The sequence below is a fragment of the Phyllostomus discolor genome, chromosome 12 (genome assembly GCF_004126475.2).
Source record: "Phyllostomus discolor isolate MPI-MPIP mPhyDis1 chromosome 12, mPhyDis1.pri.v3, whole genome shotgun sequence".
Lineage (NCBI taxonomy): Eukaryota > Metazoa > Chordata > Mammalia > Chiroptera > Phyllostomidae > Phyllostomus > Phyllostomus discolor.
Window position 1 is genome coordinate 35,560,252 of NC_040914.2, and position 23,369 is coordinate 35,583,620.

Genomic DNA, 23,369 nt, shown 5'->3' on the forward strand with positions numbered 1-23,369 from the left:
GGAAGCCATGCTGTGGACAGAGTTTCAGTTTGGCAGGATGAAAAGCATTCTGGGCCTCAGGTGCGCCACCGTGTGCTGGCCACTGTGGAACCGTGCGCTTAAAGACGGGTAACACAGTAAATTCTATGTCACATGTGTTCTGCCCCAGTGGAAAAAAAGTTCAAAAATGATCTTTTCTAACTGGGCCCATTGCTGGGGGTGCTGATAGTATGTGGGTGGCAAGTGCTGGGGAGGGGGGCCCTGGTGGTCAGGAAATCAGGGTCCCTCCAGGTTCACGCGGGGTCCCTGTCAAAGCCTCCTGGGTCACACTGGTATGGTGGCCAGTGCAGGAGCCGGTGTTGCCTTTCTCCACGTGGCGCTGCCACCTTGTGAGCTACCTGAGCTGATCCCCCTCACCTGCTTCTGTGGAGCCGCCGGGCCAGCCAGATGGGTGTCTGCCCCACCCTCGGCATCCTCGTGGACATTAAACGGAAGACCTCCCACAAACACAGGAGAGGCAGCGTCGGAGCGGAGGCCACAAGCCAACTTGGCCGAGAAGCATTGTTTAATAATTAGAGCTGGAGAGCTGCAATTCCCTGGGTCGGGATAATAATGGGCTGATGTTTTCACACGGAAATGGGGTGTGAGGCAGCTGCTGCTCTGGAGAAGCCATCCCTTCCTCCCCGAGGGGTCCAAGCCCAGGGCCCCGGGGGCCGGCGTCCCTCTGTAGACACTGGCCCGGGCGAGGGTGTCTTTGCTCTTACTCCCCTCCCCCCTGCCCGTCTGGGCTGTGGCTGGGCCCGAGAGCGTGTTCTCCTGGACGCCCACCAGCCCTGCAGACGGCCAGCCGTGGAGATGTGAACATGACATCATGTCCAGCCCGGCTGCCGGGCCAGGAGCGGCAGAAGCAGGATTTCCAGCAGCTGCAGCCACGTCTCGGGCTAGAAAGGACCCCTGCAGGGACTGGGGACCTCGGGGCTCCAACACCTCGCACGGCTCTACCTTGGACTCCGTGCCTCTCTCAGGAAGCCAGGAAGTGGGCCTGCCCCCCGTCCCCAGTTCTGCGCCCTTGGGAGAAAGCAGGAGCGAACACGCAGGGCCTGCCCAGGGCAGGGCCTCAGGGCACGCCTCCAGCCCAGCTGTTTGCCAACCTCCCCCTCCAAGGAACTCCATCCATCCACCCCCAGGAGCGGCCTTCCCCTGGCCCTTCTGACCAAGGGGGCCGCCTGCAGGCGGTGCTCAGGCATGAGAGCTCAGTGCCTGTACCTGTGGACCACGTTGTAGGTTTTACCAGGTTTCCAGGCGTGAAGGAGGGCCGAGGCCGCCTCACCAGGCAGCTTACAGGGCGCGTTGAAAGTGGCCTGGAAATGGATGGTGGTGGTTCAGTAAAGGAGCCAGTATTTATTGAGCCCCAACTATGTACCAGGCAATAGGCCACGCCCAGGACTAGCTATGTAACTTGCAGGGCTTGGTGCAGAATGAAAACGTGGGACCCCATGTTTGAAAGTTATTGTGAATCTGAGGATGGTGACAGCAGAGCATTAAGCCAGGTGGGGGCTGGGGCTTCTGAGTGCGGTCCCGTGTGACCAGATGGGTCACACACCCACGAACTCGGCCTGTCACCAGCCTGTCACGGAAATCTGCACAGGCTTCTTGCTATCGGGGAGCGAGTGGTGGCATCTGAACGGACTCAGAGACTGGAGACCTCCATCGCCGGGACACCCTTTCTGTGTTTTTGTTCCCCACGTGGATTCCGCAGCCTCCAGGGGCAGGTCTGTCATGAGTGGGTTTGCTGTGGGAGCTGGAATGCCTGGATGTGACGCTGCCCCTGCAAGCAGACGGCTTCCTTTTTATTTTCTGAGAAAGGACTCTGAACAGGATTGAGTGTGAAGGTGCAAATGGCGGTGAATTCTTTGAAGCCAGGCCCCTCACTGTGCGGGGTCCTCAGAGACCCCACCCCACCTCCCTCCCTTCCTCCCTCCCTCCCTCTCTCCCTCGCTCCCTCTGGAGAAGCAGCAGGTGGCATTGCAGGGTCCATCGACGGAGCCCAGCTGCTGCCCTGCAGCGAGGCCCTAGGGTGGGAGAGCAGGGCCCTGCCAGCCCGAAGAGCGGGTTCCCCCAGCATGACGCAGTAGGTGCCTCCTTCTGTTGCCTGTTGGACCGATGGCCACACTCCGTTGGTCCCTTGACCCAGGCCAGGCCGTGGGGCATGGCTCTCAGCACATCCAGGTGCTCACTCTGCGACACCGCGAGCAAGGTCTTGGGCCAGCTTGGCCTCCGTGTGTGTGTATGTGTGTGTGTGTGTGAGATTGCGTGACACCTCTGAAACACTCAGATGGGGATTCAAATCGAGAATGTTGGGTTAGGGTTAGGTATCAGACCAGGGAACCTCTTTTTCTCCCTGATTTTGTTGTGCTTTCTCTCTCTCTGTGCTTCCTCCTCGCCACCCTCTGACCTGTTCATAGCCTTCCGAAAGGTCGCCCTGGACAGAAAAATCAAGTCACGAGGCTTCCTTTTTCATGCTCCCACAGAGGTTCCTTTGGTTTGGGAGCGGGGTACGAAACAGTGAGAGGTCTCGAAGGCTTTCTTGTTCCCTTTGTTAAAAGAGTTTAAAAATTGATTAATAGAAATATATTTGTTAACAGAAAAAATGAGACACTTAAAGTAAGCAAAACTTCTGGGAGTGGCTGACAGGACAGGAACTAGTTTTGGGGTGTCACGTTCTCAGCTGCCATTCACCCCAGGCCTGGGGCCCGGCCCTCTCCTCTGGTCTGCAGGGTCCCTGGAAGGCCTTGTTTGCCTGGGGAGTCTGTACATCAGAACCTCAGACAGAATCTTTCAGACCTGCTGGTCTGGAGTTGGTGGGGCCGAGTGGGTAGGTGGAATCTCCCGCAGCCCTCCAACAGCCCCCACAGGTGAACCTGCAGCTGAGCCAGGCCTGGGAGCAGGCAGGCTCTGAGCCCCACGCAGTGCTGAGAGAGGCCTGGCATGGGCTACAGTTTGGGGTCAAACATAGCAGAACATGCTGTGGATTGGAGAGGGGGAAGGAGAGGTGACCATCGAAACGCTAGGTGAGGAGTGTTGCATCCTGCCTTCTCGTCACTCTGCCCCGTGTGATTGGCGGGTCTGAGCACTTGCCCCGAGAATAGTTTCCAATGGAGGGAAGGGACTGGGGACGCGGATGAGGGACAGGGCAGCCCAGCCAGGACCTGCCGCTTTCTTTCACAGTGTTGCTTGGAGCCAGGCTTGTCAGGCTGGCCCTGTCTTCTATCCCAAAAGATTTTTAAAAAGTGAAATGAGACGATGTGGCTTCAGAGCACATCTTTTTAAACCTGAAGCTGTGCTTGAGTGTGTTCAGAGAATTACAGGCATAGTGACTGGGTCCCTACGGGCCCCCTCGGGTCCCCCCGAGAAGGGGAGCCTGGGGCCTGGCCACTGCTGTCCTCACCTGGCCCCAGGCAGGGCACCGCCCCAGACAGCGCTCTGGCCAGCTCCTGACTGCGGGGACTGGTGGGAGGAATCATGGGCACTCTCTGGTTTTAGAAAAGAAGGGCCCAGAGTCTTCCTAACACCAGTGAGCGGCCAGAGGCCCGGATGTGTCCCTTGTACCTGCACAACAGGAACTGGGCCGGGCTCTGAGTACATCCATTCTCTCATCCATCCGCAGCCGCACACCTGGGGGAGCTTTAGAGAAAATGATGTTTAGAAATGATCTTTTTTTTTTTTTTGGTCTTCTTATTCCAGTGTCTAACACCCGTCACTGCCCCGGGAGAGTAGCTAGTGGGGAGTCGCTGTAGGTTGCCATTGGTGATCAGTATTGTTTCTGACCCGGGACTTGGCCAGTGCCTTCTTCCAGAATGTTTTCAGCTGCTGGCAGGAGCCCCTCCAGCAGCCGAGCCTTATGTAGGGAAGAGTTTAGCCATAAAAGGAGGGTCCCCCGTGTGGGGGCCGGGGTGCTTCACGTGGAAATGGGGGTGGGTCACTCAAGGCAGGTGCTGTGGGTCATCAATCTTCGTGACCCGTGTGACCAGAGCAGTAACGTTGCCGTGAGCAGGCCGGCTCATTGGGGTCTGTCCACAGCGTTTTCCTCTCCCGCCCGCGGGGACGCTGCCTACCCCTGACTGATTTTTTTTTTTCTTTTCAGGACAGATTTCTGCGTACACAAAGATGAGCCGTGCGACACCGTCGGTGAGTTTCGGGTTAGTGTGGTCATCGAAGGGGCGGATAGATAGGTGCCTGTGGAGGAGCTCTGCATCCTTCTGTTGCGGCCTTCCTTCCTGGTCAGTGGACTCTTTGGCTCTGTCCTTGGTTTTCTAGAAAAGCTCTGAGGTCCCTGGTGGCAGAAGGCATCTAGACAAAGGGCTAATGAGGAAGACATGACTTGTGAAACCGGGGGAGAGGCCACTGGGCTGCTCTAAGGTGACTGCAGTTGGGGGTGCCTTTGGTTCTGGGCCTCTTGGTCCCCAGGGAAGGAGGGGGGGACCCTGCAGAGTTACGTGATTGTCATGCCCGAGGGTGATTTTACCGAGTATCCCAGGTGAGATGCGGCTGTGGTGGTGACGCCGGCTTCCACCAGCCTCGGCACCTGGCTCACTGCCTTCTGGTCACATAGTGACTCTGACAGCTGGAGAAACACCTTGTCCTTCCTCCTCTCCCCTCCCTCCTCTACCTCCTGCTCCTCCCCACGTCCATTGCTCTCACCAGGGCCTCTCTCCCTGCTCCCCGGGGACGTCCGGCTTGCCCTTGACTTCTCATAGGTCTCCAGCTGGAACCGTTCTTCGAGCGCAGGAGTAGACTGCTGGGTTAATGGACACACAGAGGGTGTCCGGCTTTGACCGTGGGGAAACAGAGGGAAAACCGTGTGGGGCTGAGAAATATGTACTACCATGGAGTTCAAATATTCAGAGCCTGTGCTTCCCGCAGGCTGGCGTCGAGCCTTCTCCGTGGCCTCGCCATGGCCAGCCGGGCACCTCGGCTAAATCTTCGTCATCCATACAGTGATCACTGCGGACTAGGTGACTGGTCATGCCCATCAGCCTCTAGCATAATGACAGCTCACAGTTACATCACATTGTAGAGTTTACGAAGTGATTTTTCATATCTCGTACTTCATCGGTCCTCCAAACACATCTGAGAGCTGGGTGTCAGAAACCAGCCAGCCCACGTGTGCTTCCTGTTTGGGGGCTGCCTCCGCAACGCAGGGTCGAGGCAAATGTAGTGTGAGGTGGGGCCTGGTAGGGGGACAGCTGACACACGCCTGAGTGTGGCTGGGGCTGTGGGTGACTAGTTTATGTTGACCCCTGTCCTCTGACAGAGCTGCCAAGACAGGGGCTATCCAGTGGGGTCCTGCTCCTTCCCAGTGGCCACAAGTCACCTTGGACGGCCACCAGGCTTCTGCCCAGGAGGGGCCTCTCCTCCACATACCACCCCCCCCCCCGGCTCCCTGAGCTTGTCTCCATGGAGGCACGGATTCCTCATCACCTGCAGAAGACGCTGTGCTGAACTTGGCTTTACCTGTGTGTTGCATCCCTCAGCATCTGGCAAGGGGCTTGAAAGGCTTAGTCGCCACTGCTGATCAAATGAATGAATGAGCGAATGGATGAATGGATGAATGAGTGGGTGGATGAACGGGTGAAGGAGTGGATAGATGAATGAGTGAATGAATGAAGGAAGGCATGAGTGAGTGAAGATGAAGGAACCCCAGTGTTTTGAACAACGTGCATCTGCTTACATGGCTTCCTTTCCCATGATCCACAGTGGGCTTTTCTTTATTTTATTTTGAACATCACAACTTCCATCTCTGCCCTCCGTTGCGGTGAAGTCCTGTATTTCAGCCGGCAGGAGGATCGCTCCCCGAATCCCATTTTCCCCCATGACTTTCCTGGCGTCCCGTCTCTCCGTGGGGCTGTGTGCACCTTCCAGCTCTCCAACCGCCGAAGGTTCCTGTTTGTGCTGCAGGCAGCTCCGTCCTCTTTTCCCACGGTATTCCGGGTTTGATGCCATGAGAACGATTAGTGTGTTTTTTTTTTTCAAGCCAATTCCACTTAATGCTTCCTCCTCGAAGTTCCCACTGCTTTTCCCTTGTTTGGCTTCATCGGATTCCGATTTTCCCTATTGTCTTCTGTCTCCCGGACCCCATGGTTACAGAATCAAACAGGACCAAACAGCTGTGCACGGGCTGTGGCCCGGGCGCCTGGGGAGCAGCTGGGATGGCCCGCTCCTGTCCCCTTGGCCGAGCTGCTGATTGCATGGAAGGGTTCCCAGAGAGACAGGGCGCGGGGACCAGGGGAACCCCTGGGGCCGGCCTCCTGGGCTGGTGACAGCGTTTCTCTCGCCACAGAGCTCCACGTGCCAAGACAAACACACGTTCTGAGATCAAGTGGAAACCCCAAGAGGTTTTCATCTTGGAAAAAGAAATCAAGAAACGTGGGGCCAAGAGGTCCTTCTCTTCCACACCCAGCTGGAGAATGCAGGGATTGTGGCTGGGGCACCGAGGTGGCAGGCCACGGAGCAGGAGCAGGAGCTCCAGAGGGGGGCGGCTGTGCTGCTCACCGGCTGTGACCTTGGGCTTGTTCCTGCCTCCTCCCGTCCCCGGCATCGTGGAGGGAGCCCTGCGTGCCTGTGACGGTGTCAGGGTTAAATATGCGGACAGATAACCGTCAAACATTTGGCACAGTGCCTGCCCACAGTGGGAGATGGTGGCTGGGATTCTTATTGGCGGCTTCTAGGAGCTGACCGGCTGCTGTGTGGTCTTAGTTTCGGAAGGTACCTGACACTTCCAATCCATGGGCAACTCTCGCCCACTCCACCTTGAAAACACAGTCCACCCTTGGCCAACACTGGGTGGGGCTGAGGTGCTGACCCCCACCTCACCATCAAAAGTTGGGGTATAACTTTTGACCCTGGGGGGCCGGTTCCAGGACCCCCATGGATCCCCAAATCCAAGGATGCTCACGTTCCTTATCTAATGTCTGCATCTGTGGATTCCCAACTGTAATGGCAGATACTGAGGGCCAGCTGTGTATCTATGGGAAAAAATCTCCTTCAAGTGGCCACACATTCGTGGTATTCAAAGGCCAACTGTATGTTCTTAATCAGACCTCTTTTAACCACACCTGCCATCCCCTTTACAGCCCAGGCCTCTGTGCCCCTCGGCTGCCCGGCCCCTGGCCTCTCAGCGGCCTTCTGAACAGCTCATGCTTCCATGGCTTTTAAAACATCAGTCGAATCACATAAGCTTCTTGCTCAGAATCCCTCAATGGCTCTGGAGAAAGTCCACAGAGCAGCAGGCCCACAGAGCCTGTGGCCGGCGGCGCTCCCACTGACCTCGCCCCGTGGTGCTCACTCACTGGCCCCAGCCACCTCGTTCCCCCCTCGCCAGGCGTGCCTCTGCGTCAGGCCGTGCGCTTGCTCTCGCGGGCCTGGCCCGTTCTCCACGTGACATCTCTTCGGCTCGCTCTCTCCCGTCCTTCAGTGGTCGGTCTGCTCAGAGAGCATCTTCTCACAGAGACAGAAGCGGCCTCTCCGTTTCCCTCTCAGTCACCGGGCCCCAACATTACCTGTGTGTCCGTACTGTCGGCCTCCGCCACGTGAAGGCCCTTCTCTGTCCTCACGTCCCCCACAGTACTCCCAGCACTGGCCCTCGAGTCCAGTGCCTAACAGATGCCTGCCGTGCAGCTGAGTGGGTGGCTGAACCGTCTTGTCCACTGAACAGGACGTCTGTGGTGGTGTTTGCAGACACTGAGGGTCCAGGTCCCGCTGTTAGGGAGTTTTCAGTCGATCTGTGACGCCAGTTCACCCTCTTAAAAACAGATGACCAGCGTGACTGTGCAGTGTGTTAATCCTCTGTAATTTTTAACACCATTTTGCCTGTGCAATGGGTAAAGGAGTGTCTATTCGACCCACATTTGTTGGAAACTTAGATATTCCAGTTATTTTTTTTTATGTATAGACAGAGGGGAAGAGAGGGAGAGAGACATCATTGTGAGGTTACCTCTCGTGTGCCCCCTACTGGGGACCTGGTCCACAACCCAGACATGTGCCCTAACTGGGAATCGAACCAGTAACCCTGTGGTTTTTAGGCTGGCACTCAATCCACTGAGCCACACCAGCCAGGGCAGATTCTCTACTTCTAAGAAACAACATTAGGCAGTGAGCCTTGGAGTCGATGCCTGAAGCAGCTTTTCCACCTGTGAGACCTCAGGCAATTGCATGGATACACCCTGCCTATCCTAAAACACGCAGATCCTGAAACACGAATAAATGGCATCCGTGCATAGAACCGCCGTGAGGGTGGGACGGGGTAAAGCCCGGGAGGGCTGTCCTGCAGAGACTGGAAGCCCGCTCCGTGTTCTCCTTGGCCGGGTGATTTGTTCAGGTGCACAGCGAGAGGAGGGACCCTGTCTGGTGACTCTGCGTCCCAGCGCTGGCCAGCGTTTCCCGGAACAAGGAGGGAGGGGAGCAGGCTCTGCATCATCTGTGCCCCACCAGCGGGCTGCTGATTCGGGAGAAAGCGGGCTCATTGGGAGACCGTGTCAACTCTGCCCCTGACTCGATGTTGGTCTAAGAATATCAGAGTCTTTGTTCCATGTCTGGCACCGTGTCCATCTCCTCCAGGCTTCCAGAGCCCAGGCATGCGGCCACGCCCAGGCCTTGAACATCACCCCTGCCTTTTGGGGGTGGGGGGTGACCTGGGTTGGAGCTGGGGTGGGGGCGTTGTAGCCCAGCCTCCTTCCCTGACTCTGCCCTACAGACGGGGGTCCCGCCTGGAGAGACTGGCCTGCCGTGCTAGTTTTGGGGGCTGTGCTGGCTCTGTCGTAGAAAAGTTTTGTCTTCTGAGATTTTTTCTGAAATTTGGATCTGCCTTCTGGCCTGGTGGCCCCAGCCCAACCTGCCTTTTCTGCCTATTTTACGCTGACCATCAATTTCTTCATTACTCCAGCTACAGGAAAACAAGTCTGGACTCTTCAAGACAATCCAGGGGGGTGGGGCGAAGGTCTCCATGATGCATTCTTGTTACTCTAGTAAGTTCTAGAGTAAGTAACATTTATACGTAAAAAGAGGGCTCAGGGATTACAGGTGAAGACTAAGAAAGGAGAATGGTGGTAAACATTTTTCTGTGTCTGTGCTCAGCCCAATTTGGGCTCAGAAAGAAAAAAAAAATGTCGAGGAATGACTACACGCCCTTGCAGTCTGCGGGGGATTACTGTAAGATTACGTAATACGGCCACGGGTGAGTCTAAGGCCAGAAAGTGCTCACTCCGGGCTCAGAAGGAAGCAGTGCACAGAAGAAGACCCTTTTGGATAAGATTCGGCGAGTTCGGGAAAACCCGGCACCTGACCAGCCCAGCAAATGGTCCAAACACCTCCTGCCCAGAGAAAGCCAGGGGCATGCTGGGAAGTTACTCATGGTGTCACCTCTGCCCCAGGGAAGGCCCTGTGATCCCAACTAGAGGATCAGCTGGTGAAACCGGTAGGAAAATATGACTTGACTGCAGACAGCCCATGGAGAAAGAAGCAAGGTCTCTTGTCACTAGTGGCCAGGGTCTCTTCTCCAGCCCCCCCCCCCCCCCCCCCCCGCCCAGCCCCAGGCCAGGAGATGAGGGGGCCGGCCGTTCCCATAAGCAGGTGATCATTGCCCGCACAGTACCAGTGGCTGGGTGGTGAGGTCAGGAGCCACAGCACACAGGGCAAAGGTATTTAATGCGATGGGAAGTACCAGGGCGTTAAGATGTAGGGGTCACTGCCAAGAGGCATTCCACTGCAGCCCCTGTTAAACTTTTCAAGGCATTGTCTCAGGGTAAGTAGTTGTGCCTTTGGGATTTCATGGGCTCCGATCAACGGTGTGAGTTCAGAATTGCAAGCAACACGGGCTGTAACAGCACAGCGCTGGAAGTAGGGAGGCACGCCATCGCTAGATGCGAAGCGACTTCACTGACCCCGAAGGAGCTGTTTGTCTGTTTATCTTGAAGGCTCCTGCGGATCCCTTCTCCTCCAGGGTGTGTGGACTCTGCTTCGGCGCTCCTACGGGGACGGCTGCCAACTGAGTCCCCGGCACCGGGAGGGGAGGGCGGCTGCCTTTTGAGACTTACCTTGTCCGTCTCGCCGCCCCCTCCCCGAAGACCAGTCTTGTCCCCTGGTGGCTGGGAGACTGGCCTCCTGATTGGGTCAGAGAACCTGTGTCCAGTGGTGGTCGGTAAAAAAACCAGGGACTTCACTTCTTCTGCTAAGATATGTTGCCATGCATACGTGTGTGCGTGCATATTTTAAAATTTTGGGGTCATTGCCTCTCTTCCAAGTGTTATTGTTACCCGTGAGGTGCCTTCATTTAAACTCCAGTAACTTCCTGAGCTTCTGCCGAGTGGCTAATCAGGACAGAAGTGTCACGCATCAGAGTCTTCTGGGCTGACTCAGTGGCCAGACCTGAGACAGGCATGGAGGAGGTGCCTGTGGCCCTGGCCGGGGCGGCTCGGTTGGTTGGAGTGTCGTCCCGTAGCTGGGAGGTCGTGAGTTCGATCCCAGTCTGGGCTCGGGCACGTGTGACCTGTCTGGGTGTGTCCCATCTCCAGTCCAGGCTGGCACGGGAGGCAACCAGCCAGTGCTTCTCTCTCCCATCGACGTTTCTCTCTCTCCCTTCCTCTGTTTCTAAAAGCAGTTAAAAAAAAAAAAAGCCCTCAGGTGAGGATTTAAAAAAAGAAGAGGCTGCCTCTGGACAGCCAGACCCTCTGTCTTTGGGAGCTTTTGGCCAGAATGCCATTGCTGTGTTCGGACCGCTCGGATGCAAACAGGGTCCTCTGCCGTCCGCCTCCTCGTGTGCCCTTGTTGGCCCACAGGCCCCGTGTGCTGGTGGGTTGGGAACTCAACCCCGTGTGCCCCTGGCCCGGACTGCTTCTCCATCGCCGAACCAATGGCTCGAGAGCGCTGTCAGAACCTCCTGGTCAGAGGACCCTCCGCCCCAGGTACTTGGTGGACGGGCTGTGAGAACATGAAGATGCCTCAGAGGCAATCAGCGAGGACAGACGCCGCCGATATGTTTCTGCTCCTCTGCAGAGGGGACTGAGGGCTTCTCTCTGTCAACACCGCCTGGTTCTCCTTAAACGCCTGAATCCGGCTTGAGCCAGCTCAATCGGGAAGCTTCTAGGAAGACCCTGACCCATGGGCTGGGCAGTCAGAGGCGGGGGCAGAGTGCGTTGAAGGCCTTGGCCTTGACTGATGCGCCGGCCGACCCGTGTGCCTTCGCCTGGTGAGGGAGGCCAGCGTGGTCCTGTGTTCCCCAAGTGGGTTCCTGCAGGTGACGTCTCGCAGCCGTCTCACGCTGGTAGGGCGGCCACCGAGAGCCTGTCACCTCCACCCTGCACGCACCTGTTCCCTGGAGGCCGGCTCGTCCCCCCTGTCAGGTCAGTGCTGGCTGCTGACCACTCTTCAGCGGGGGCCTTTGCCTGTGCTCCGGTGCAGGGAGCTTCGTGCCTGGGTCTCCGAAGGCGCTGCCGCTGGGGTGGGGGCCCAGCGCCGTCAGTGTGGCCTCTGCGTGGCTGCCTCCATCACAGGGTGCGGCTCTGTGCGGTCAGTGCGGCGTGGGCTGTCTGCACTGCAGGCGAGGAGATGGGGCGCGTCCACGTGAGTGGGACCAGCCTCCCGGCGGCTCTCTGTCCAGGGAGCGGCAGGTCACAGGCACTAGGTTGCCTCATGTGGCATTTTCGTTCTTGCAGGTCAAGTCCGTTGTCTACAGGCAGGGTCAGATGATTCAGCCTTGTACTGTGGACTCTTGAACCATGTGGGGCGGAAAGGTACTGACACCCCCTGCAGTGGAAAATCTGCGTAAATTTTTGGCTTCCCCAAAACTCAGTATAGAGTAGGCAAAAGTAGGTTTCTGGTTGTTCATGTGGAAAATCACACAACGGTTAATAAATAATAATACAAGAATAAACTGTCTTGTATACTCATAATTGGAAACCTACTTCGGCCAGCCCTTGGTGTGCTTGGGTTTGGATTCAGACCCCACCCCCTGCTGCTGCCCCAATCCCGACTGCTCGAGTCCCTTGTATGGGACACCATGGAACCGTGCATGTGGTGGGCACTCGCCCTGTGGATTCCCCACCACGGGAAAACACTGTCTTCAACCCCAGGTTGCTCGAATTTGCGCATACAAAACCTCGAGATGCAGAGGGCCAGCTCCGTAGTTCCTGAAAACAACCTGTGTATAAGAGGACCCGGGCAGTTCAGACCATGATGTTCAAAGGGTCAGCTGTGTTTCTTGGAACCAGCCCTGCACCAGACACTGTGGGAGCTCAAGCCGACCCATGTGTGACGACGGGTCACTGCCCACATACCTGTCCTCCTGCTGCTACCTTGCCTGAGGCCCGCAGGGCGAAGCCCCAACTTGGGTTTTCCTCCAAGGCCTTTTATTGGCAACTCCTCACCCATCGCCCCAGATTCGCCCTTTGCTGAGACTGTCCCCCTGCCGGTTCCTCCCCCTCCAGCTGGCCGTGCCCAGGGTGGCAGACGCGGCGCTGGGGCGACAGGGTTCCTTGCAGGAGCCCGGTCCCAGGGGGCGTCGCCCCGCCCTGTGCACCTCCTCACACCACCAGCCCTGTGGCTCTGAGGGTTTTCCCTTCCCGTGGGGACGTGCGTGGGGTGGGTTCATACTCCCAGTGTAGTGGGGGTCCCTTTGTCTACACCTGCCTCCGTGTCTCCAGTTTCTGGGGTTCAGCCCCCCTTTCCCTGGCTGGCTCCGGCTTGTCTTGGAGACGTGGCTCCAAGGACCCTGTCCCCCTCCGTGTTTGAGCCTCCATGCTGGGCTGACAGCCCCTCCCGCCCTGGGCACCGCAGCCGCTGGGTTTGTTGCTGAACCTGCTCCGAAGCTGTGAGGGTCCCTTCCGTCTCCTCTCGGGTCCTGGCGTGGGCCGCGCCCTGGCCCTTGGTTGTTTTAACGAGACCACGTGCCCTTTCTGCCGTGATAGAGGAATCATTCTTTCCGTTCCCTCCCAACCCTTAAAAAAGGGATTATTTTAGGCCCTTGGGTAATATCTTTGCTCTGCCTCTCTGAAGGCTTTTGCTGAGATGGTTAGTTTCCAACAATGGAGCAACAGTGAGTGCATGCTTTGAGGCAAATGAAAGAAAATGGATTTCTTCTAGAATTCAGGCTATAAAGGACACGCTCCCAGAGGCCATGAACTTGGTGTTAGGTTTTCCCTACAAGAGAGTAAAAGGCACGACTTGGTTCCAATAAGGCCGCCTCGCAGCCCCAGGGGAATTCCCAGGATCCAAGCGGAGCTTCGCTGGTTACGTTTGTGGGGTTCATGAAGTTGTCCCCCCAGCTTCGCAGCTTCCTTTGCTCTTCCCCAGCAACCTGTGGGTAGCCCTGTCCTTGACAAAGAGCGGAAGTGCTAAGAGCCCAGGGCTGTTCCCTGGGGCTGCTCCTTGGAAAGCGAGTGCCCGAGGCAGCCGGTGCGGGACAAAGAGCTTTCTGTGTCCCTCTGTGGCAGCTTCAGAAAGTGAAATCCGGGAGAAGGTTAGGGCAGAGCAGAGGGGACCCCGGGGACACAGTGCCCTTTCCCAGCCTTTGCACTTGGGGTGAAGAGCGGGGACGTTGTAAGAAAGGCGAAGTTTTTGTCTCTTCACAATGGTGAGCATTTTCCCCCTCAGATCGAATCCCTTTGAGTCCCCCCCCTGCCTTGGAATTCGTGAGGACTGAGTGACTTGTGGCTCAGTAACCACATCTGTGTCTCAACCGGTTCTTTCCCCCTTTGCACCCCCTGAGTCAGAGGGAGAGATCACCACCCACGGGAGCCTCCTCCCCGGGGGCCGCCCCTTGCAGGCGGACACTGGTGTGGGACTGTGCTGTGTTGTTGCCGAGTAGAACCCAAGGGCTGCGGTCAGGGTAGACGTCTCACCTACGGAGTCCCTGGGACAGAAGTCCTGTGGTTCCTGTGGTTGTCCTCGTTTGGGGCTGCTGCCTGCCCCCTCTGCCCTGTTCCTGACCAGCAGGGAAGGCGGGGTCCAGCCGCTGGCCCTGTGAGAGCAGCTCAGGCCCAGCACAGGCGGACGGCACTGTGGAATGTGGTCACGTCCCCCTGCAGATGCACAAACTGGTTACCTAGGGACTGCCTCTGGCCTCCCATAGGTTCTGTCTAGTTTTTCTTACTAGTTTTACAAAGCTCACCAAAAAAAAAAAAGTGAAAAACAAACCAGTGTGCTTTCCCTTCCCCGACTCTTTGCTTTTCTGGGTGGGTCTGGCAGCATCCTGGATGGCAGCAATTTGCTGGAGAGAAGTAGTGCTGCCCCCTTTTGATAGTTTCTCCTTTGTCACAGTCCCCACCCTGCCCTATTGCCTCTCTTCTCTGATGCTAAGTGGCAAGTGCCATTCGTCCTGAAGTCTGTGCTGTTGCATTTCTTCTGGTACATTTAAAAGGAAACCCAAATACTCCTTTATGCCCATCTTTGTAATAAAGTGAGGACATGGAAAATAGGGTAAGAAGAGAGAGTGTTTCAAAGAAATAAAAATGTGGAAGAGTATATTTCTTTATAGAATTCAGTCATAGAAAGCACCCCTTTGTGATTCAAATGCCACCACAGCATGTCTGTGTCGAAAGAACACAATTCGGAAGCCCACTAGAAGGGAGCCTGTCTCAGCTGTCGGGTACCTGCCTGGTCTTCAGCGGCCTTTGGGTTTGTGGCCATTTCTCAGTGGCAGTCACAGGGCATCGTGGACAAAATGGTTCTCATTGTGTGGGGGACTGTTTGGTGTGCCCCAGAGCCTTTTCCCCCCTGGCCTCTGCCTGGGGTGACCCCTCAGTCATTGTATTCTCTCTGTGGGAGGACAAACACTGCCCTCCAGGGCTTCCCCCCCACCAGAAGGGATAGCCCATGGATGCTTGTGCCCGGGGATGGCCGTGGGCAGGAGTGGTGGGACCCCAGCCCATGTGCTTGGTGTGGGGAGGGCTCGCCAGCTGCTCAGGTGCACCCGCCCCCCGAGCCCCATGCCCTGCACCCTCCAGGCTCGGTGCTGGAGCCCATCCAGCCCGCCTCCTCCTGTGGCGGGGCTCCAGGCTTTTCCGAAGATCCCGCAGAACAAAGCCACGCTTGTTCTTATCACACCTTTCTGCTCAGACGTGCCACGGTCCCTTTGATCCGAGGGAGCTGGCAGGAGCACCTGGCTCGCCTGCCAGCGTGGGGTTGAGAGCGATCCAGAGCCGCACGGATGCCCAGACTGAAGCAGAGAACTGTCTGCACGAAGTGGCAGCTCCCCAGGGGGTTACCTGCCCTCTGCTTCCCTCCGGCACCTACTTTGGCATTTATGCCCCGGTTTGCATTGTTCTGCGGGCGTGACTCTGCAGTAGCTGCCAGGAAAAGGTGGCCACTAACTGTTGGGATTGATGTAGGTGGTGAGATCCAGCTGCCATCGAAGCACTCTGGAGGCTAAGGCACAAGGTAGTTTAATAGGACAGTTTGGGGTGCGCACCAGCCCACTTGGCTGACTGGGTCACAGCCTGTGAAAGGGTAGCGACTGAGCCCGTATGCTGGGTCAGGAGAGTCTCCAAGGCTCTCGGATGGCGCCTGCACCGTGCTTCTGGGGGACCTGGAGCCACCGACAAAGGTGTCAGCTCAGGGGTGAGGGAGCCTGTGGGCCAGGGCAGCCCTGAGCACACGAGTGAAGGATGGGGGCCTATTTCCGCCGCAGGAGCTCCGCTCCTTAGGAGCTGACCGGAGCCTAGAGCCACCTGTATACCAGCTTTCCGACCAGCCCACAAGCCTGCACAGAGACACACCTTCCACCTCCTGTAGAGCCAAATTCCAGGAGGACTTGGGTGTCCCGAGAGTGACGCGGAGGTCTCAACATGTGTGGGGTCTTCAGCACGTAGTTCCGACTGACCCGGTGTGGGACTGGTTTTAAAAAAAGTGGAAGTTGATGTATTCCATTGAAGGGAGAGATGTAAGTGCATCGGAATGTCTGCTCTCTGGGAGCAATACTTCTCTTATCTCGAAAGGACAATAAGAAATGTAGGAGAAAAAACGAATAATGGCTGATTGTTCAGAATGACTTTGTTCACGCTCAGTTTGCACAAGTCGTTGCAGACGATCGTGTTCCATGTCTAACTGTCCGTGCCGTTCGTTGCTATAGCCACATATTCTCCCTTTTCTCTCCTTTCACTCACACAAATACACACCCCGTGTTCAGGATTCACAGGTCATCGGGCGGTGGTATAAACTTGAGTCGCTATTATAAAAACCAGAACTAGAGTTAATTGGTCCCAGTGGGCAAACACCACTTCCAGCATATTTGTCTGTATGTCAAGAAGCTGTTTGTGTTATTGCAGTCGAGAAGGTTTGTAAACATCTCATCGGCCGCTGTTTTCAGAAAAACACATGCAGTTGCCCATCAAATGGGCATTAAATTGGAGATCAAGAAGCCTACGCTCAGTTCCTCAAAAAATTAAACAGAGTCATTTTATCACCCAGCAGTTCCACTCCTGGGTGTAGACTCAAGAGTATGGAACACATGTCCGCACAAAAACATGTACAGGAGTGTGCGCAGCAGCGGTATCCGTGAATAACCGAGCGTGCAAACTCCCCCAATGCGTCTCGCAAATGGGGGTGTATCCAGACGATGGGATCTTATTGGGCGATAAGAAATGCTAATCCAGGCTGCAGATGGGTGACTCTTGAGAATATTACGCAGAGACAGAAGCCAGGCAAAAAAGGTCACATATTATTACATGAATCCACTTAGATGAAATGTCCAGAATGGGGAGACCAGAGAGCAAGCATAAGCAGATGGGTGGTTGCCTTGAGCTGGGGGGGGGGGGGGGGGCGGGGGAAGGGGTGCCGAGTGACCTCTAATGAGCGCAGAGTTTCTTTTGGGGGTGGCCAAAGTGTTCTGAAGCCTGATCGTGGTGACAGTTTGTACAGCTTGGTGAATATACCAAAAATGGCTCCTCACACTTTGTGGTACTTGAATTATATCTCAGTTAATGGAAGGCTAGGTAAAGCAAATAGGAGAAATACATTGCTTCCAGTGGAAAGCATGGAGATGATCCTATTACAATTGATTCTAGTAGGAGGCATAGAGCTACTAAATGTCTCCCGTCTTCCTCAGGCTCAGCCTGAGCGCCCTGGGCGAGGAGTCTCCTGGTGCAGCGGCCCGACAATAGCATGTGTCTGTGGTTGACGAGGAAGAGTGTTCAAGGTCAAGCTTTCAGGTCATCAGTTTCATGTTGCTGGTTCAGTAAATCGGTCACTGTCATTTTGAAATAGCGTTTTATTTTGATTTGCCTTTCTGGTATGGCCCATGATGTGGACCATCTTTTCATGCTTATTTTGGTATGTCTTGTTTGAAAAAATGTCTTTTCACATCCTTTGCCCAAGGATTTTTTTTAAAATGGATTTTAGAGGGAGGGATAAAGACACACACACACACGGAAATATTGATATGAGAGAGATACATCAATCGGTTGCCTCCGGTGTGTGCCCTGACCGGAGATCAAACCTACAACCTTTTGATGCACAGGATGATGCTCCAGCCAGTCCAGCCGCCCAACCAGGGCCTTTGGCCCCTTTTTAAATTCTCCTATTTTCTTTGTATTACTGAGTTGTAAGCATTCTTTATGTATTCTAAAGTCCCCATTCAGATAAATAATTTGCAAATAGTTTCTGTCAGCGTGGGGTTGTCTTTTCACTAGCTCGCGGTATACATTAAAGTGTCAGAGTTTTTAACTAACACCAAGTCCAGCTTCTCAGTCTTCCCTTGTCACTTGCACTTTGGATGTCTAACCCAAGGCCACAGAGGTTTGCTCCTGTTTTCTTCTACGAGTTTATTTCAGCTCATATATTTAGGTCTGCAGATCCACTTTGAGTTCATTTTTACAGGTGGCATGAGGTGTAGGGGTGTAAATTCATTTTCTTGCATGTGGGCATCTAGTTGGTCCAGAACCATTTACTGAAAAAAAAAGAGAGAGAGACATTCCTCCCCCTATTGGAGGGCCTTGGCCTCTGCAGGCATCTGGGTGCAGCATCTAGGTAGCGTGGAGACAGCAGGGAGGTTTCGGGACAGGTGCCAGCATCTGCAAAGGGTGTTGTTCCCTGAGTCTGTCTTTGCAGGGAGTCAGTCCAGAATCCAGGCTGAACCTGGGTCAGGTGAGGGAGACCAGAGCAGGAGGAGTGAGGAGACACAGCGTGGTCTCCGACACTGTTAAGGGTACCTGATGGCTCTGGCTGCCCAGCCCCGTCTGTGCCCCCAGCACGTCTGAAGAGAGTGGTCCCCAAGACCCCCAAAGACGTACTTTCCAAGCCCCCATTGTGGTTCCTCTTCTGTCTCTAGCTTCCCAAATGTCCCATTAGCAAAAGCATTTGGAGACTCAGCAGCTGAAGCTGCCATTTCATTGTGGAATCGTTCTATGCTTCTTGGCAGAGTCTTCGCTTGACAAATACTTTTTGTTAGACTTATTAAAATTTGGACTTGCTTGAAATAACTGTAGTGATAGATAATATTTGTTCAGGGTTTACTATGTGAAAAGCGCTTTCCTTGCACGATTCACTTAATCCTCAACCCCACGAGGTAGGTATTAGTGTCTTCTTACACATGAGAGATGATGTCATTGCCACGGTCAACCAGGTGGTGAGCGGCAGGGTGGGATTCCGATGCAAACCCGAGTTCAGAGCCTGCCCTGTTCTCCGCCCCCAGAATCTGCTGGCCTAAGGAGAAATCCGCCCCCCCCTCCCCAGTTTACTTCCCAGAGAAGGGCCAAGGGAGCCAAGTCCACACCAGAGACAGCAGCCCCCAAGTCAGCTCTGCTCGGAGACGCACAGACCTGGTCCTCCCGGAGCAGCTCAGGCAACACCTCTGACCTGCTCCAAGTAACTCCAGGCTTAAGCCCAATGCCCAGAGGAAGGGGGTCTCTCATGCAGACCACGGGCTGTTGTGTCAGTGCTATGTGTGTCTCTGACGTCTGTGTCTTTGAGCAGGAGGATGGAAGGGCACTAGAAGCCCCCTTCTGGGGGCTCCATTGGCCCTCAGCTCTCGAGCAGCCCCGGGGTGCCTTGTGTGCGGACCATCCTTCTTACACCTGGGGAGGGCCTAGCTTCCTTGGTCAGATCAGCCAAAGGTCTCTGCCTATGAGAAGTCTTCTATTTCTTTCAAACTCTCACCCAAGGATATGTTTTTATTGATTTGAGAGAGAGGGAGAGAGAGAAACCTCAATGTGAGAGAGAAACATTGATCAGTTGCCTCCCATACTCACCCTGACCAGGGATCGAACCCACAACCATCTAGTGTACAGGATGATGCTCCAACCAATGGGGCCACCTGGCCAGGGCAAGAAGTCTTTTTGCAGCCACTCAACCAAGGTCAGCGCTGAGCAGAGTGGGTCCCCTAGAGCCCTTCAAGTTCTTGCTGGCTATGCAGAGACCCCAGGCAGAGTGACCACTGCTGGAGGAGCTCGGAGGATGGAGGAGGAGTCTCTCGTCACCTGAAGTCACGGCTAGGAGTCAGAGCCTCGCCCTCAGGACAGCGGCGCTGTCCCGGGGCGGGAGCTATCGAAGGAATGCCAGATATTTGGGCCCGAGTCCACTTGGTAGATGTTCCAGACGGGATCCAGACGTGAAATCTGGACGAGAGTCCGGGAGAAGAGTCAGTTCATCTCAGGAGCAGCTAATCCTCCCCGTCAACGTGGTGCTTTGCTTTGGGACACTTGCCCCGGTGCCTTCTTTCTGCGTCCACCAGTCCATCCGGTTCACGATGGCCCACATACCACTGAGGGGCCTGTTCTTGGCTGTCCCCACAGTCTGCTCAGCACAGGACAGGGGTCAACAGCAGTTAGCATTCTTGGGTCACTGTGTTTTTGAATGTAAGATCGTATACTGAGAGGGTTGGAATTAATATTTATTTCATGATGCAGAGCTGAGGTGCAGAGATCAATGGGACAATGGAATAGAGTGTGCTAGTTCTGTCCCCCGAAGAGCCAGTTATCTCTGCAGGGCAGTAATGAACTTGTCATGGGACGATGTCCCAGCAGACTCTCACTTCTCCATGCCATTGTCCCAGGAGTGGGAGTGGAGGCCCATCTCAGAGGAAGTCCATGGCGTACTTGGCATTGAGGTGACTAGTTAAGGGAGGTTATCCAGGTGCCATTAAGAAACAATTTTAGCCCTGGCTGGTGTGGCTTAGTGGATTGAGTGGCAGCCTGCAATCCAAAGGGTCACCGGTTCGATTCCCAGTCAGGGCATGTGCCTGGCTTGTGGCCCAGGTCCCCAGTAGGGGGCGTGTGGTAGGTAACCACACATTGATGTTTCTCTCCCTCTCTTTCTCCCTCCCTTCTCCTCTGTCTAAAGATAAATAAATAAAATCTTTCTTTAAAAAAGAAATGCCTAAAAAATGTTTGTGCAATTTCATACTTTTTCAGAAGATAGTCTTGAAGGACAGATCCCTTTTAGATGGGTTCTCCCTGCCTCTTCCCTAGGTGTTGTCAGGTGGCCGACATCAGACCAAGAGCGAGAATGATTTAGGGGAAAACTCGGGTCTGCTCTCTTCCCTTGCCGGCGGGCGCTGGTGCGGGGTGTCCTCAGAGCGTGTGTATTGTGGGCAGGGACGAAGCAGGAAGGGTCGGTTGACCTTGGACTTGAAGCTGTCACAATGGACCTTGACATTGAGTTTCTGAACAATAATGGCATCCTGTCAATGTCCTTCAAGTGGAGAGCAAAATCCACCAACGGCATTTACATCCTGTTTTTACTCTTATTGACCCAACACAAATCTATTTTTTTGGAAATACTCATTTGCGGAAAACAAAGACCACTCACTCCCAACACCACTGTGTACTCTTCTGCACGAAGTCCACCTCCATTCCATTTGCAGATGCCAATAAAAAAACAACCCCAGCACTTACAGTAAAGGTCATACAGTTAAATGTAGCCACAGGGGGAGGGGTGGGGGCCTTGCCAAAACAGAACAAAGTGTTTTCCTTTTAAAGTTCATATATATATACACATATATATGTGTATATTTTAGCACTCAGGATTATATATGTGTAGCTCACATGTATGCATGGACACATGTACATGCATATCCCTCAGCAATTCTATTCTTTTGTGTGTGTGTATGTGCACATAAAAGATTTTATGTATTTTATTTTTAGAGAGAGGAAGGGAGGGAGAATGAGAGAGCAAGAAGCATCAATGTGTGATTGCCTCCTAAGTGACCTCTAGTGGGGGCCTGGCCCAAAACCCAGGCTTGTGCCATGACTGGGAATCGAACCAGGGACCCTTTGGTTTGCAAGCCTGTGCTCAATCCACTGAGCCACACCAGCTGGGGCTTGTGTATATATGCTTTACGACAGTGTCCAATGTAACACTGACTGCCGTCCTTCATGCCAGGGCTTTCTCAATCCAGTGCACACATGCAGCTGACAGACCCCCCTCCCGCCCCCCCCTTGCATCGCCTGGGCTACTCTGTCCGAAGTCCCATTGTCTGCAAACGGTGGTGGTTGGACCCTCACCCGTGTATTCCCCGAGTCAGTCCGTTGAGACCTGGCACGTTCTACAAAACGTTGTTGGTTATCACCTTCTGCGGAATGCTTGGCTGAATCCCAAGGGCTGAAGGATCATGTTCCCAGGATCTTTTGCTCTGACTTGGCTATGCAGAGAGGATTTTTTTTTTCCTGGGCAATGTCCTTGATCATATTCTGAGATTCCTGTGTTTAGTGTTTTTGGACTTGCCCGAGGTTGTGGACCCCTTTGGAAACTGGATGGAAGCTATAAACCTTGGATGCAAGAAACGTCGTGCAAAAATTTGCACGAGCATGGCAAATTTTTCATGGCTTCAAGGGTTAAAGACATCTGTGTTGGAGCCTTGTCGGTGCATGTTTTCACAGAAAACTCCCTGGACAGTAGTTGGCAGACTTCTCGGGCAGGCCCTGGAATGCGTCACGCACAGACCTGGCTGTGTGTCCGTCTCCCATGCCTGCCTTCCTCTCCCGAAGGCAGAGACCTCCCTCCCTCGGCGGTGGTCAGAGGAGCCCACAGCCTGACCGCCTGCTTCAGTGCATTCTCCTTGCTGGTTACCGCCTGAACCCAGGGGAGTGGCGGGACCCTCTTGGGATCAGTAAATGAAGGCGATAAAATAGCATCTGTGCAGAGGGTGGTAGTGGTGTGCACGCATGTGTGGACACTGTATGCATGTGCACTAGTGTGTGCATGCCATGTGCACACGTCTGTGCACATGCATGGGTGTCTCGGGCTGCAGAATTTCTGCAAACAGGGCCAGGTGGAGGTACAGGCTGGCTCTCTCCCCAGGGCATACCCACCTCCTGATGCCTGCACACCTTTTTGCTCCTCTGGACAAGCCAGATGTCCCCTAAAGTGGCTCTTACACCTGCTGACACTCTCTTTGACAGCATCTAATGGTCTTTCATCTGAATGGCCTTCTCAGCATGTGGGGTGCGAACTGCTGTTTTCTAGTGATTTTGTTCCACAGCGTTCTGATTACTCATGAGGGGAAGTGTCTTTTAAACCTCAGTTTTGGCATGGGAATTGGAAACCATGTTGTCACATCTGTGGTTTGTCTTCAAGTTTGTTTCTGATGCCTTTTGTCGTTTAGACACTATGTGTCCCAGCCTCTCCTGTTATGATTCCTGCTGTCTAGTTGTTTTAAAAAAGGTTTTTTATACAATTCTAAAATTATAATGACATACCCCTGTGTTTTCTTCTGGGCGATGCAAAGTTTTGTTTCCACACTTGTTTATTTAATGTAGTGAGAGTCTTTCTGTGTGCGTGTGGTTTGAGGTGGGGAATTTAATTCACTTGTTTCTGTGAGGACCGCCCCCCCACCCCTTGTCCTAGGGCCATTTATTGACTAGTCTATCATTTTCCATTTCACAGATATTTTTTAAAGGGACAGGAAATGTGGATTTTATGTCATTTTTATTTTTTAAAAAGTTTTACGATTTTATTTATTTTTGGAGAGAGGGGAAGGGAGGAAGAATGAGAGGGAAAGAAGTATCGATTAGTTGCCGTTCACATGCGTCCTGACCAGGGACCAAACCTGCAACCCAGGCAATGTGCCCTGACCTGGAATCGAACCAGTGACCTTTCGATTTGCAGGGTGAAGCCCAACCCACTGAGCCACACCCATGAGGGCATCCATAATTTTTTATTGCTGTTGACTGGTTAATCTTTTTATTCGCATACGGAGTGGTCCAAGCAGAGCATACAGAACATCTCTGCCGTCCACATTCTTCTTGTGTCGACCAGCTTGCTGCCTCTGGGCCGAGACCCGAACTCACATCCCAGCCCCATCACTCACGGTTCAGCCTTGAGGCAGTTGCTGGCTTTGTAGTGTCTTTGTTTCCTCACCTAGACCACGGGGAAAATGATGGCACTTCACGCACCAGGTGGTGAGA

The 23,369-nt window shown here is 54.3% G+C and overlaps 1 protein-coding gene across 2 annotated transcripts in view; it reads left to right on the top strand.

Moving 5' to 3' along the window:
* ADAMTS17 (ADAM metallopeptidase with thrombospondin type 1 motif 17) overlaps positions 1-23,369 on the top strand; it is a 188,851-nt gene that overhangs the window by 52,160 nt on the left and 113,322 nt on the right. For both annotated transcript variants that reach the window (XM_036012953.1, XM_028502431.2), the window contains exon 7: positions 4,124-4,167. In XM_036012953.1, coding sequence (XP_035868846.1) covers positions 4,124-4,167 — 44 coding nt within the window. The remainder of the gene's footprint in view (positions 1-4,123; positions 4,168-23,369) is intronic.